The 16,093-nt window shown below is 37.0% G+C and overlaps 1 protein-coding gene across 1 annotated transcript in view; it reads left to right on the top strand.

The window, feature by feature from the left end:
* PIP4K2A (phosphatidylinositol-5-phosphate 4-kinase type 2 alpha) overlaps positions 1 to 16,093 on the top strand; it is a 115,550-nt gene that overhangs the window by 80,627 nt on the left and 18,830 nt on the right. Inside the window, exons 4-6 of the mRNA XM_086466330.1 lie at positions 1,035 to 1,187; positions 12,659 to 12,805; positions 15,451 to 15,489. Of these exons, the coding sequence (XP_086322456.1) occupies positions 1,035 to 1,187; positions 12,659 to 12,805; positions 15,451 to 15,489 (339 nt within the window). The remainder of the gene's footprint in view (positions 1 to 1,034; positions 1,188 to 12,658; positions 12,806 to 15,450; positions 15,490 to 16,093) is intronic.

The following is a 16,093-nucleotide window of genomic DNA, read 5'->3' as shown; positions in this document are numbered from 1 at the left end:
TCTGCTGCCGGTAGAGATAATACCACATGGGTGGCACAAGTTTATTTCATAAAAAAGTGTTCCAGCAGTCTGTAATTAACTTGTTTAACCTTTTCAGAGTATGGTCCGTTTTTATGGAAGTACACATGGGGTGTAAGAACAGAAAACGTGTTTTTTTGTGGCTGTGCTGCTGTTACTACTACTTACTGAAAAAAAAAATTGTGTAATTCAAATATGTAACAACTGGCATAAAATTTTACTGGTAAAGAAAGATATTTCCAGCCAAAAGCAAGTTGTTATGCTTTGTCTAATTTATTTTTACTGGTTTTAAATATAAAGAAATCTAATCTGAATACTTCTTTCTGAAAAAAAAAGCGGAAGGCTGCTTTTGCTATTGTTGAAGCACAAGTAGTCTCAAGCTTCAGTCTAAAAATCAGTCACTAATCTCTGGCAGTTTTTCTTCTAACTACTATGCAGTCATTAACTAATCTTCTCTTGAGTCTGTAGGAAGGTGGGTCTGTTTTACAAAAGAAGGTATACTGTACAGTAGTATTACTTGCTTAACACTAGATATGAAATCATTGGAATAGCTCTGGTACTAGAACTCAGAAATCTAGCTGTGATCATATTTATGCCAGATCACACTGGCTCAAGAGCAAATCCTGCTCAGTTTTAAGGTGATACTGTTACTATGGATGAATCCTCTATAATTATTGTGGTGTAATACGGTGTTCCTTCTGGATTTTTCATTACGGTATGCTTTCTTTCCAAAGCTGATAACATGTGTGTGTAAAGGTGCAATAAATTCTTATTTAGCATTGAGAATGACTTTTGAATCACTGATGGGCAGTACCTTCCCCAAAATGTTCTTTAGCTGTCAGAACGTTTTGAAGTAATTTGTCAAGATAACAGTCTGTGATTACATGCTTTGCAGAATTCAGCTCGGAGCAGATGTATTGAAAAAGATTAAAAAAAAAATGTAAATGGTTTATATTTTTTCTAATTAAAAGTTGCATATTTTTGTCTGACTTTGTTTGTTTTACATCAATTGGCAGAATTCATTGACAAGAAGTGCACCCCTTGCCAATGATTCCCAAGCACGCAGTGGTGCCCGCTTTCATACATCTTACGACAAAAGATATATCATCAAAACTATAACAAGTGAAGATGTAGCAGAAATGCACAACATACTGAAGAAATACCATCAGGTAATATACTAATTATTATCAGGGTCTGGAATCTCTTCTTAAATATTATAATGCCAGTCTTTTTTAGAGTGTTAAAAGTGTTAAATGGATAATTATGGAAAAAGTGTCACTTAAGACCTTTTCCCTTTTGCATGAGCAATTTATTGTATGTCTGGAATTCACAAGGCTGCACTTTTCTAAACATGTAAGCTAGCTTTATGTAAAATGATATGTTGACGTGATACAGAGATACTAACCTGGAGGCCATAAGTTCCTTTGCCTTACTAGGAAGACGCTCGCTCTCTCAGCTAGCGGGCTCCCAGGCTCGAAGCTACTTTATTCTGGACTAGCTTGGAGATGTCTGTGTACGTGTACATGAATGGTGCAGATGACCTCTTTCTTCCTGGTCTGATCCCTGAATGTTCTGTATTTCACTAACAACAGATTTCAAACAATTAAAATTATATTGTATGAGAAAAGAAAAATCGGATACAGTTAATGTAAAATTCTTGCTAATAAAAAACCAGGTTTTGCCAATGTTAATCTCCATAAACAACTGTAAAGTCAAAAGTGAGCAGTGGAGATCCCTCAAAGCAGCCTTGATAGCTGTCATACTGTGCCAGTGTGTAATTTGTGTAGGTGGCACGAGGGAGAGCAGAACTTGAGAAATACAAGAAGCCTTAATAAAATCAGTGCTAATTTTCTTAGCCTGAGATCTGTCTGAATAAGCTCTAAAGCTGCAGAAATTGGGATTCATAATAGGCTAGGTTACAAGGAATAATGATCTGAAAGTTATCTGTACCAGGCATCTAATTTCACTTTATACTGGAAAAGCATCCATATAAGAAAGCTCTCATTGGTGCCTCCAAAAGATGCATAAAGATCTGACTTGATTTTCTTTTTGTCTCAGAACTTTTGAGAGCACTTTACAAAGCGTTGTAAACGGAGAGAAACTCAAGTACAAAGACAGTTTAATTATTGGACTTTTTAATAAAATTAATTTCAGTATCTTCAGCAGTGTACTGAACAAAATAATTTTAATTAATTAAAGAAAATATAAATCAAATCCCACTAACTCTGGTGATGGCTGGTGCTCTGTCCTGTGTGTTGCTGCTCAAAGTTGAATGCTTGGAATCATTAGGCACAGCAGCTTGTCTTCACATTTCTCTAGATCTTTTTCAGACAAGTGAAGCTTATCTTAGCCTGCCCGACAGAGTCTAGAGAACTAGTGACACCTATTTACCTGGTGGAAGGGTTTTAATAATTCCCTTGAATATGTCATCCCACACAGACTGGCCTTAGACTGCCTTTCTCCTAGCAACCAATGCAATGCCAGATAACATCCACTGGTACTTGAGCTCCTTAATGGTCCCTACTGTGGTTTCACTTTGGGACGGCTACCTGTCTCCCAGATAATCCTGGGCAAGGTTCAAGGTATTTACACAGGCCAGTTACTGTTCCTACTAAGGAGTTTGAATATGAGTATCCTTTTTTTAGAGGAGAACTTAATAATCTGCATGTGAGTTATTCCATTCCAACTAGAACTGATGCCAGTCCAAGACCCATCTAATTCACTGGTGTGGAGGTAACTTCATAGTTCTGTCAGATGGCATAGTTGCAGTAGTACAAGACTTTTCAGATACTGCACCAGTACTCCTGTGGAAATCTTTGTCAATAAAGCAACTTCTCTTGAGTTTGATTTTATTTTGGCATACTCTCTTCTGCCAACAGAGGAAATGTCAAGTTCCCTGTATTGATTTACATCTTTAGGTTACTGCCCAGTATCTTCCTAATTGTAATTGCTGCTACAGTTAGAGAAGCTAATTGTCATTACACACAAAAGTACCGAATGTGGGATTTTTAGGGAAAAGTCTGCTTGTTAGCTTTTCTCTAGTTTCAGTTCACTGATCACCAGCAGCAGTCACCATGCGTGTGAAAATTTCTGGCCCAGCTACATGTGCTTCACAGCCCAGGTGTGATTGTGTTTGGGAGTAGTCTGGGACTCGTAGTGACATGCCTTACATCCTACCCTGTGCCAGACTGCTCTTAGAGCAGAGCTGTATTTGAAAGGTGCAGCCTTCCAAGGAAGAATGCATGCAGACATGTTCAGACACTGTTACGAAGTGCAGGGATCATTCTGGGAGGAATAACCTTTCTCAGGTGCATGAAGACTAGGGAGGTAATTCATGTGAATTTTAAAGACACAACCTCCCTTGTTGGAGATCAAGTACCCCCAAAGGACTTGAAGTTAGATCATCCATCCATTATGAACAGTAACTTGTAAACCTTCAGTATCTTGCACCCTCTTTCACCTGCCCAAGAAGGCATTGATTATCTTCCAGTGATGTGATTATGACTGAAATTCATGCCATTTATGGCAGATCATCTCTTTTCCTCTCTCTTTCTCAGGCTTGTTTTTTCCCCTCTACAAATTCATTCCAGGTTTCTTCTCCAGGTTGACATTCTGCATGAGTTTAATTTAAACCATAATATTTACTCACCTGTTCCTTATTAAGGCTAACAGCTCCAAGCTGATAGGATCATTCTAGACCTTGGAAGTACTTCTGGCCTTGCTTAGGGACCAAACAAGCCTTATCGAATGTTTTCCAAGGCTGCTTGAACTGCTTGACAATAAATACAAGAGGACAGCTATCTTTAAACAAAGAGTACTGGGGCGGGGGTCATGTCAAGTTAGAAGAAAGAGAGACTGGGTATGTTTTTCATTCATCAAAATAGTCTTCATTCCTAGCACTTGCAAAACAGCACTCATTCTACTTGCACCTTTTTGAGCTACAAAGCTACCAATGAGGCATCTGGGAGTTAGCGTGGTCAGCACAGAAACGTAGGAGGGCAGTTTTCCCATTAACACCTTCAAAATCTATCTCCAAGTACCAATGATTTTTTGCAAAGTCACCAAAAGCTTAGAAAGAGGCATGTAGACTGCTACTGAAGATCATGGAGATGTATAGTCCACAAACCCACCCAGTTCTTTGCATCCTTCCTCTCTCCATCTGTCTGAAGGTGCAACAGCCTGTCTGTTCTATGAAGCTATGAGGAACTGAGTATAGTTACACAGTCTGTATACTTAGGTGTTTACAAAAGGAGCAGGAAGTGTGCATAGCCTGTAAACATTTGTTGAGTCTTAAAATACCAAGTCTAGATCACGTGGTTTTTAATTAACCAGAGTTATAATGGACATGACTGTACACCTTAGAAATCAGGTTATTTTCAGGAAACAGAATGGCTAGTAACTTGATAGGAGTGAAAATAAAACAAGTTATTTTGGCTTAGTTATTAGATTTCTCCTTTCTGGGTAGAATTCTATTGCAATATCACGTGGCATTTTGCAAAAGAACCAAGTTAGGTGCATCACAATTTACAATATTATTACACAAATCACGGTATTATTTTTGTAATATCATATTACAAAAAATTATTGATAGTAAAACCAAAAAGATCAAATTCCAGGCCTACGGCTATATACTAGAAATATGTAAATAACTAAAAGTTGAACCAGACTTGAAGGAGTGTCAGGAGAAGTTACTATAGAAACAGCATATAAGTACATATAACAACTCCAAATTAGAACTGTTGAATTGTAAATAATAGTCCTGACAATTGTAAATTATAGTTGCTGTCCAAAATTATGAGTTGCATTCATTCATTTACCCTGTCTGATGTGATGCCTTTTTTTGTTTTAGTGGCAGTCAGGCCCACAACCTCAGACAGATGGTGAACGCTTCAGTCTAAACACTGACACTTTCTGTCAACTCATCAGATGAGTCTGACACTTTTAGTACTGAGTAGGAACACCAGAGATCATTATTTTCTGTTGCAAAGTTAAAAAAGTAAAATTAAAATTAAAAAAAAAAGCAAAACACTAAGCTTGCTACTTCTAAACAAACGGGGAATAATGTCTTTCGCCATGCTTGAGGTTGCAAAGCATCTTGTTATTTATGACTCAACTATAAAGTCCGTTGTGCATGGACCAGCCTTCTGCATTTAAAGACAAAATGGCCTAGAGCATGAACCAACTAGGTTTCTACATGTTATGGTATATATACACGTGTGTGACATGTTAGGTTCTTACGCTGTGAATTTCTGTGCTAGCCAGTTTCTCACTACTGTAGTGTTTTCTGATACATAGTGTGAAATACTGCTTTTAGTCACATTTTAATGATAATTTGCATTTGATTTGGGCTACTTACATTATTGGTATACTGTCGGTTATTAGTAGAACTCTTCTTGCTACTCTTCAAGTGTTACTTCAGCTGAACATCATTTACTTGTCAAATGCACTAGAACCATTGTTATGCTCAGGTGGGTCAGACTTTCAAATATTAGAAAAGCTGTTGCTCTGTGGGCTCGTAGATGTAGTTTGACCATTTAAAATCATGTAAGTTAATCAAGCACGTTCATGTTAAATACTTGAATAGTATTTGAGCAATATCAAATATTCATTTGAAATACCTCTGAATCTAGTGCAGTTTTCTTTTAAACCTATGTTCCTGACTGCTAGAGCATGGACCAGAAAAATGGACTGAAACCTGCCTCTCCCTTTGGCTTTGTTAACAGGGAGCTCAGCAAAGTCATTTGTGATAAGTGTGTTGCCAGGATTTCACCTTATGTTTAAGGGACAGGTAATATCCTGCTTCCTCCTAAAGGAAAACTTCTCATTTCAGCATATATTCAAGCTATGTTTATATGTTTCTTTTGGATATATTGCCCTGTGTAAAAAGTTTGTTTATTTACATAAAATCAAAATATACTGTTGTAGGTATTAGTATATATGTAGATATTTTCTAAACTACAAATAAAATTTTCAAGGGTGGGAATCGGTGACAGTTGAGTAAAATTCTGTACGCAGATGTTCTAGTTTCTGAAAAGTCTGAATCAAGATACCCTGCCCTTCCCAGTGAGATAAACTTGCTTTAAATCTTAAATTGGTGTAAAAGTGGAGCCCTGTGCTCAAAGAGAATAGATGACAGGCAGACAGAAATTTTTAAAAATAAATGAAAGCAACTTGAATGTCTCAGAAAAACCAACACCTTTTTTTCTTTAAAATGGACTTCAAAAGGGATTTATTATTCCTCAGTGCTGACACCCACTTTTCAGTAAAGAAAAAAATCGAGAAGCATCTCAAAGCAGGTGAACAAGAGGGAATTGTTAGTGTACAAGCCTTCCAGTATAAAACCACTCATGAGTGCAGGTACCCTTTAGGTTTTCTATAGGTGGCTGTCCCTGTTGATTCCATTCTCTTCCCTACACAGGTAATCGTATGCAGAACTGACACCTATTGCACTGCCTGTTTGTCTCCCTGGCAACCAGCAGAAGTAGTGGGTAGTGGTAAAGGAGAGGGACTGCCCATTTACGGAAGACAGCAAACAGCAGAGTGGTGGGGAAGTGAATGGGAAGAAAGGAGGAATAGAATGAGGTAAAAAGGGGAGATGACAGCATAAAGGAGAAAACAAAATCAGAAAAAAATATGACCTTAGCTTCTTGAGAGGGAAAAAAAATGAAGGAAACAAGAAGGCAAATGAAAGGGGAAAAAAAATGTAGGCAATAAGGTGAAAAAAGGGGAAATTTCACCAAGAGCAGGGTTCAGGGCTGCGCAGGAATCAAGGAACAGCAGAAGGTTATGGAGTGGAAGGTAGGAGAAAACTTTAAAATCATAAATAGGTAGAAAAATGTTACTGCAGGCTAAAAGCGATTTTGTCACAGAATTGATAACAACATAGGCTGGAGAATACTCCAGAAAAAAAAGTGGGGCTAGGTGTCTACGAATTTGCACTGAGATGGGCTGACATCAAGCTGGTAGGACGCTAAAGCAGAGCTTCATTTAAGTTTGTGTCATTCTCCCTCCCTGTCATTACTTGCACAGGTTATCAGTGGCTTGCTTTCTTCTAGCTCCCCCCTCTTTCTTCACTAGTTGATCTGTATGTGTCACAAAAAGAAGGGAAAGGGTAGGTGAAAAGGCAAAGCAGGGCAATGTAATGTACAATTATTTAAAAGCAAATGTGCATGAAGGATGCATACCATGTAATGGTGATGCTGACTCTCTGTATGTCCTAATTTAGTAAGAGGTGAAGATTTATGAGAGGTTTGCAAAGAAATGCAGCTGAGAACAGCCCTTCAGCCAGTTCCTTGTGCAAATCAAGAGGCTGCACGGAATGTGACCTCCACCTTGTGCAAAGATAACCAACCTATAAAGCAGCTTGGATATCAAAAACAAGGAGAAGCAGAAAAAGTAGAGATGAATATATATGTGTTCTCATCCGAACAGTCTACATTACACCTGCGTGCGTGGGCCCACTGTTTCCTATGGGAGAGGTGACCCTCAAAATGGGAAACTCATTAGCATGGGCATTAGATGGAATTGCAAAAGGGCCATACAACCACAGGCTGGAACTGTTACCAGAAAAAGCATTGAAAATCTTCACTGAAAGATATGAAATTTCATAGGTAAATATCTAGCTACACAAAATGGCAGAATGGACTTGGCTGCACTGGCTGTGCTGAGGCCTGGGTTTCACCAGCAGATATTTTCTATATATTTATGGTATTTTATATATAAAAGCTATTGGTGCTGTGCGCAGCACTTTCAGAAGAAATCGGCATGCCCAGTGACTCATCTGATTGTAGCAGTACCAGGTATAATATTCCTGGTAGCAGGTCTGCACCCTAGATAATCACACGTGGTGGTAACGTTTAAATTACATTGCACTTTGAAGTAAGATTAACCCTGGCTGAAGTCTGAAACAACTTGAAATGTAAGGCTGTGAATCACTGAGCTTGTATCTGAAACCTTGTATATTTATTGAAAACTTCTTTAAATGAAGTTACTTTCTTACATGACTTACTAGAAGAAAACAGCTTTATATGCCTCAAATCTGTAACTTTCTGTTGTGTACTGTAGTTCAGCTAATTAATCCTTTTGATGTATCACATAAGCACCCAATGGATGATTTTCTATGAAATTACTAGGCTTTAAGAAAATGGCAATAAATGGAATATTCTGAAACATCATAAACTTTGGACAATTTCTCAAACTCCTTCTTGGGGAGTGATTCCACATGTCAGCGCACGTGCATACAACACATTGGGGGACAATATTTCTGATTGCAGCCAAGAGGATTGGAAGAGAAAGTTGGGCCCAAAAAAGGAGTATCAACATCTTGTCCTTCACAATGTCCAAAATGTTTTAAATAATTATATTGCTTGCCATTCAATTTCTATAGTGAAAGTGTCCTAATGAATGTATAGACTTGTCACATAGGCGTTTGATAACCCAAGCATGATTGCTTAAAACATGATGTAGAAAATCATGAAAATAATATATTGAGGAGTAACAGAATGAGCATGTTCTGTATTTCTGAATTAATGTTTACAAAACAGGGCTACCTGTGAAAAATAGGAATGTTGAGTTTTCACATAGAACCGAGATAGATATAATTCAGGCTTTAGTCTTCATTGATGTCAAATCATTCCACAGATTGCTATTTCTCCTCCTCCCCTTGGAGACAGAAACAGGAATTTTACCCTGTGTTTTTCCAAAAAGAGCCAAAAATTACATAACTACTTAGCCAATAAGTTATATGCACTTATCTTTTAGTTGTCCTGATATCTTACTAGCATTACCATGGGAAGGCAAGAAGCTAAGAATCATATTTTTCATGTAAAACGAGATAGGAAAATTTCTGTTCTTATTAAGGAATCTTGAAGCTGTATTTATACTAAAATTAACAAGAATGTAGGGTCATAAAGAATTTCTTACTAATTTTCACCTTTAAGCATGGGGTTCAAGAGAGCTCAGGAAATTACTTATTTGAAACCTATGCTGCACAGCTGATAACATGTGTCAACGTGCTGATGATACTTTATTTTGTTAATGGCAGTATTGTCCTCATGCTGTGCAGAAAAATGAAAATTTTCTGAATTCACAAAAAGTGATGAGGTGTTTATTACAACACTTTTAAAAAGGTGGATTTTGTTATGTATATAAGGCCTTATAAATGTATTAGCTAAGACAGTTTTATTTAGCAAGGCTGCTTGATAGAATTGTTTTAATGTTCTTTTTAGAAAGAGTTAACATAGAGAAGTGAAGATCTTTTCTTTCACTGAAATTTAGCAGTCCTGTTAAGCATGTACTGGCTTATTTTCTAGGCTCACTTTTATTCCAACTGTGAGTGGGAAACTTCAGGAAATCATTCCTAAAAAGCACCTTGAGGTGACTAAATTCCTACTTCATTTATATCAAGATGGACAAATTGAAAATCTGCCAACCACAGTCACCAGTACAAGTCCTGCTGGACTCCCACCCAAACAGATGACACGTTTTGCCTCCTCTGTGATGCAGATATGGGGGATTGATAGTTTCAAAGGTAGGAAGTTCTAGACCAAACTTGTAGATGCTGAAAGCAAGTAGCATTCCTCGTTCTTTCCTTTGTCTCCCCATCAAGATAAGAAACGCTGTCATGGGAAACACTGAAATCATTTTAGGAGCTTTTCTTTAAATTGCAATGGCATGAGTGTCCGCAGTCAGCAGTGAGTAGGAAACAACTGTTGCGGTACATGGTCTGCTTTGAGAAGGTCTCTCAAAAGTCTGCAAGAACATGACCGAGTCCCTTTTTATCAAGTGAAGAGCAGTACTAGCAGAGCTCTTCATGTCCTGTGTTGCACGCTAGTACCACTGCCCTTTCAGAAGGCTTGTTTGCAAAATACTAAAATGAAACAACAGCGTTAGCAAATGGCTAATCCTAACTTACAAATAGGACTTAAGCGACTCTCATTAATTACCTTTTTTTCATTGTTGTGTAATATGGTACAGTTTGGGAGGGGGTTGTATACTGCTAACCAAAGGATTTATTTTATGTTATTACAGGGAGTATGTTGCACATGTTCTGTGTTAATGATGTTGCTGTTTTACAGATGGGGCCACTTGGGACCAGAGGGATTAAAATCAGAGCATTAGCAATAACTAGGCTTGAAGAGATGGTTTAAGTGTCAAGACTGTGACCCTAGCAACTGAGAGGAAGGGCAAGGAGTTATTATTCTGGTCCTCGAAATGCCTAGCTGCCATTCTTTCATGTGGCACGAACTCTCTGTATGATTTCAGATAAAGTTTCTGGGTTTGATCCCCGTATGGACAACTGGAATAATAGTATTTATTTTAATTCAAATTCTGTAGGTAAGACCATATGATTAGGAATGACACAAACCATTAAAAAGTTGAGTGGCCTGAAATTCTGTGGCACTAAACTCTTCTTGGCAGCTAGATTGATTTTTATCATCCTTGCAGAACATAATCATTTTAGAGAAGGAACCACTCAGTGAATGTTTTTATAAGAACAATTCCAGCCTTCTATAAAGCATTAGGAAATTATTTACCTTTAGGATGTATGCCAAGTACTTGATACTTACAACAACGTAATCAATGTAGTTTGACTAATAGGGATTTGAATTTTAAACAAGTTTTCTGTAACCTTAGCATTAATAGTCCTAATTTCATTTTATGATCAGATCTCCAAGAGAAACTACTGATGGTCAGAATGAGCTATCTATCCTGTAACACGCTGTAACTGTTTTGTGAGGTTGCTAACAGCCCTGTGATTGAAAATCCTCCAATTCAAGAACTCCCAACTTAAAACTTCTGCATCTGTCAAACACAGAAGTCTTCTTGGGTGCAGACTGATCAGTCTTTGTGCACTGCTCAGGACTGACATTGCTTTTGTAGCCTTTTACTCTCAAACTTTGTATTTTGGGGCATACAGTCATCTTTCCTTTCTAAGGTCCTGATCGGCATTCACCAAGCCTCTGCAGCGGCTTAAGATGTTTTGCCCATTCATAGGCAGTTTGAGCCTAAAAATGCTTTGCTGTGAAGTGACACAGCTGCATCATGGCTCCATGTTCTCTGCTTCAGGGCCCTAAACCCCAGTGCAGCTCCAGGGCAGACAGAAAGGAGCATCACAGCCTGAACTGTGCCAGCCAGGTTCAACAGAGCTCGTGGGTCAGAGCTGTTAGTCAAAATTATGTTCAATTCACAGTCAACCATTTCCGTCTTTGTTGTTCACTCCCTTTGTTTCTTGCTGGACAGGATTGGTTTTAGGAGTCTTAAATCTTTCTATTTTTATTTTGCCATTTAAAAAAGGGAAGTCTGTATGTGATATGTGCAGATTCCAGTATAAAGTTAGTGAAAGAAATTCCTTAAAATTAGCTGGGGACCCCAAAATTGCAAAATCTCCAGGGTTCCAAGAGCTTTGTTATATTTTTTATATATATATATATATGAATACTACCTTTGTTAAACAATTCAAATAGCTTACTCAGTTAACTTGTTCTGAAGTCTCCTGTGTTTTAGAATAATGTGTTTCTAATAACCAGGTCTTTCTGGCACAAAAGAAACAGTAGCTTTGTTATTCAACAAACATTTAAAAGCTGATCTGCTTTAAAGGCTGACTGTTGGTTAGTTTTCATGTTTCCTATTTGGGGCTTGAATTTTTAAATTTTCTCCAAGTTCCTCTGTTTGAGACTTGGTAATAACAGAAAGAGGAAAGCTGGTGAGTCCTTTTCTGGTTTGCATCATTGTGGCTTAACTTTTCTTTGATTGTACAAAATATGAGTGGATGTGTTTGAGTTGGTTTCAGGATTAATACAGTATGGGCATTTTTATTCTGGGAATAAATACTCATTCTTCAATAGTTCTCATCATCGATGTAGTATGTACTTTTTCTGCTTCTTCCAGTAGTCTTTCCAATAGAAATTTGAACTATTCATTGTAAGGCAAGTGATTCAAAAATAAAAAAAGACGACAAGTTTCAGGTGCAGATGGCAAATCTTTTCAAGGTTAATAGCCCATTTGTAATGGAATATGGTGACCTTAATGAAATATAATGATTTGTAAATAAAAAAATACAGGGATCTTGCACTTCACTGCTCAACTCTATTGACCCTGAAATGCAACCATCACGTGGGAACTAGCAGAAAGTTGGTAATAATAAATAATATCTCTTGGTGGTGACAGCACCACAAATGTTCGTCATAATGAACACACTGAGAACAGAGAAACACACAAATTAAATATAATCTGGAACAACAGAGTACAAAATACAGCAGTGCAATGTTTGAAAAAATGTTTCTGTCTTTTTGACATCAGTACCAAATATGTTATCTGCATTAGGTGTGCTTTTTGGACCATGAAAGTGGAGAGGTCTGTCAAATGGAGCCTGTTTTTTCTATGAGATTGTCTATAGAATCAAGAGTTATAAGTTAAACAGTTCGAGATTTTAATTTTTAAACACTGGCCTAAAAGCAGGATAACCTCCTGATGAAGGGGTTTGTTTTGACGTGATTTTTTTGAAGGTTTGTCTCCACACAAATATACGTGCAGCAAATAAATGTGTTGTTTCTGGGTGTTTTATCTTTAAAAATGTGTAAATATGTATTTATATAATATGTAACCATCCTCATTTCTGTTTTCTCTTTTGCTTTTGCAGTTTATTGTGGAGTGTCATGGGAATACACTTCTTCCTCAGTTTTTGGGCATGTACCGGCTTACTGTTGATGGAGTTGAAGTATATATGATTGTTACAAGAAATGTGTTCAGCCATCGTTTATCTGTTTATAGAAAATATGATTTAAAGGTGAGAAATAGCTGCTGCTGAAATAAGTGACAAAAGTAGCTGAACATCTTTACTATAAATGTTAGATTATGCTGATGCTTGAATATTGCTCAGAATTTTAATTAAGTTAAAACTGTGTTATGTAAGAGCCAGCATTAACTGCTTTACTTCTGCATCTAGGTTTAGCAAAACTGAGTGATGGTTTTACAGAAATTGTACAGATTTATTTGTATTGTGCATTTTTAAATGGAGCAATTTAGCCGGGTGTGTTTGTTCAATGTAACTACTGGTTAAAAGTAAAACCCTTCACACAAGTACAGTAATAATTCTGCTTCCTATAGGTTTTTATTAACATTATGGAAAGCCACAGCTGATTCTGCGGAGGGCTTTTATAAAATAACTAAATATCATCATCATTTAAACCAATAAAATGCTATTAACAAAGTACATCACTACTACAAAAGCTTCGTATTTCATTCTATATTTTTAAAATAATCCAAGTAAAAAAGAGAAGGTTCTTAAAAAAAAAAAAAAAAAAAAAATTCTTTTGCTTTTACCATAAGCTGTGTTTTAGTTTTGTTTCAGAAGGTTTATCTGCTTATTGCAATTTTGCCAGTAGTTAATACACAGTGCTTACATCGAATGCCCAAAATATAGTCTTAGTCTTTTAACCTAAGGGATTCTATTTTAATTTCCTCCATAAAGCTTCCCTTTAGAAACCTACTTCTTTCTAATACATTTAATTTCTGTATTGAACCTCTTAAGTGCCTCTGCATCTTGTTTTAAGATGTTAATTTAGCATTCTATATTAAGAGATTTGTAATGCTACATACGGCACCATCCTTTCCTACTATCAAGTATCTACCTAGCAATTGATTAGATAGTTGACTGAACGTGATTTATAAGAACTGATTTCCAGATGTCCACAATTGACTTTCTGGTATTTAGTATTATTGGCAGCAGAGCTTACCCGAGAAAGATATTTTTTATTATTTAAGAGCTGTATGTCTTTTGGAGCATCTTAATGTCCAGGTGCCTTAACAAAGGGATGAAAGCACAACAGAAAGAAACATGAATGATACACAGTACGTTCTTAGCATTGGTGTCAACCGTTCTTGCTGTTATTTACTTCTGTGAATGCTTCTGTACTCTATTTGGTTTGTGCAGATGGACAGAATTGCTTTTAAGGTAAACTTCTTTTGCTATTTAAATTTAACATCAATATCATATTATTCTTCAAAACAAACTCTTCACTGAGCAGATTTATAGTGGCACTATGTATATTATAAATCACTTGATTTTCATTGCGGTTGTAGGTTCAGAGTCTTTTGTTGTACATAAGTATTTTTGACGCCAGCTTAGAGCTCACTTGTAGCACAAGTCTCTACCTGTGTAGATACTAAGAAAGAGACTACAAATCAGCATAGGATTTCAAAGGTATTTGCCTGGCCACTGAGATGTTTTCTTAAAATTACTTCAATGTCAAATTGGGCAATCTCCTAATTTTTACTATTGTAAATCCCCTTTTTTTCCCCTGGTTTGGTTTTCAGCTGATCTTTTTTCAGGCCAAATAGTCTGTTGGAGCACAGAATACAACATAAAAGGTGTATCATCAGTAAACTAACATGTCAGACTTCTACTAGGCTTTATTATCAGCTAACAATATAATGCAATTAAATCCCTGCTTGCTGGGCCATACATAATAACCAAGACATACTATCCCGTTTATCTTTTCTCTCCATCCTTTCTAAGTTTCTCTCTGCAAACAGAATAAAACATGGTATAAAAATATGTGGTTGGGAATCCTCACGTTCTTTAACCTAGTATGACTGCACTCCAGCACTTCTTTACACAATGCACACCTTCCAACAAATGATAGAGCTAATTTACATCTTTCAATGTCCAGTTATCATGTTTGTAGCTACTATTTCTTGCAGTGCTATTATGTGATAAACGCTGGGTACTTAAAGGTGTGGTCTTGCTCCAAGAAATTTGCAACAAAATATATACAGCCATTTTTTTGTCACCTCCAGCTTATTCAGAAAGCACCATATTGCCTGCTAGTTTTAAGCTAAAAATAAACTTTATAAAAAAAAAAAAATATCCAAAATGTCTTTGGCAAGCACTGTAAATCTTGTGAATCCACAGATGGTCTCATCTCTTCTTTTGACTTCATGTTGCTGTGAGGTGCTTTGTTCTTGTTTGTACTTTGTGATCTTTTAAATATTTTTATGTATTTATGTTGTGTGACATCCTTTTCAAATGTGTATTACGTGTGTCCGAATAGTTACATGGAATAGGCTATTCCATAACCATACAGCTAAATTGGCACAAAAAGATGGGAAGTCTGCCAAGCAAACTGAACTTCCAGGATGATAGTCTCAAAATGAGGACGAGACATAACGAAGAAGTTCCAGCAGTCAGGAGGACAGTAGATGCAGAGCATTTGAGGATTTAATCCATCTTTCTTCTCTCATGATACATCTTCTTCAAGTGATTGCAGCAGTTCAGCAGCCCTGGGCATTCTACCTACTGTATCACCTTTCTTTAAAACAGCTCTCAAGTTCAAAAGGATGCAGTTCATCCACTTTTTGACCTGTTATCGTAACATTTTCAAATTAGTTTCTGACATATGCACATTTTTAGATCCATTTTTTCTGTTTCAGGGCTCTACTGTGGCTCGAGAAGCCAGTGACAAAGAAAAGGTATGGTGCATTTCTGTTTCTTTTTCAGTTATCTAACCTGCTAGCTAGTCTCAGGACAAACATAACCAGTGCTGTTCTGCCCCGTTTCTTTGTTTTCTGTCATATTCTTTCTTCTTGAGTTCTACCCTATTCCCTCCTTTATCTTTCCTCTATTTTCTGCAGACCTTTGAATATTGGTTTGCAATGGTGTTGAGATTTCAGAGGTAAGTGAGCCATTCCTCCACCTCCTCCTTTTCCTTTTTTCTCTTCTCTTCTTAGTTTCTTCAGGGCCTGCCCTGTAGTAGGAAAACATCAGGACTTTCTTCTCTTCCCTAATGCTTCTTCATCTTCTTTCTCTTGCTCTTTAATATTGAGATTTATGGATACTCCATGTCAGTTAATGGAATGATATGATGTGGCACCACTTCTAAAGTGAATGCAAAGATGAACCAAACCTTGAATTGTGAGAACCTTTGGGTATGTAAAGCTCATACAAATGAGCAAACAACTGACAGACTTAGATGTACGTGTAGCTATAATGAGAGACAGCCTCCCTCAAATTCTGGGCTGAAACGTTGCTCTAAAAGGAAAATTATCACTTTGTTTTTCTCCATCTCCACCTTCA

This window comes from Leptosomus discolor, chromosome 6, assembly GCF_034619465.1.
Source record: "Leptosomus discolor isolate bLepDis1 chromosome 6, bLepDis1.hap2, whole genome shotgun sequence".
NCBI lineage: Eukaryota > Metazoa > Chordata > Aves > Leptosomiformes > Leptosomidae > Leptosomus > Leptosomus discolor.
Note: the sequence above shows the minus strand (reverse complement) of the source record. Positions and strands in the feature narration are given on the sequence as shown.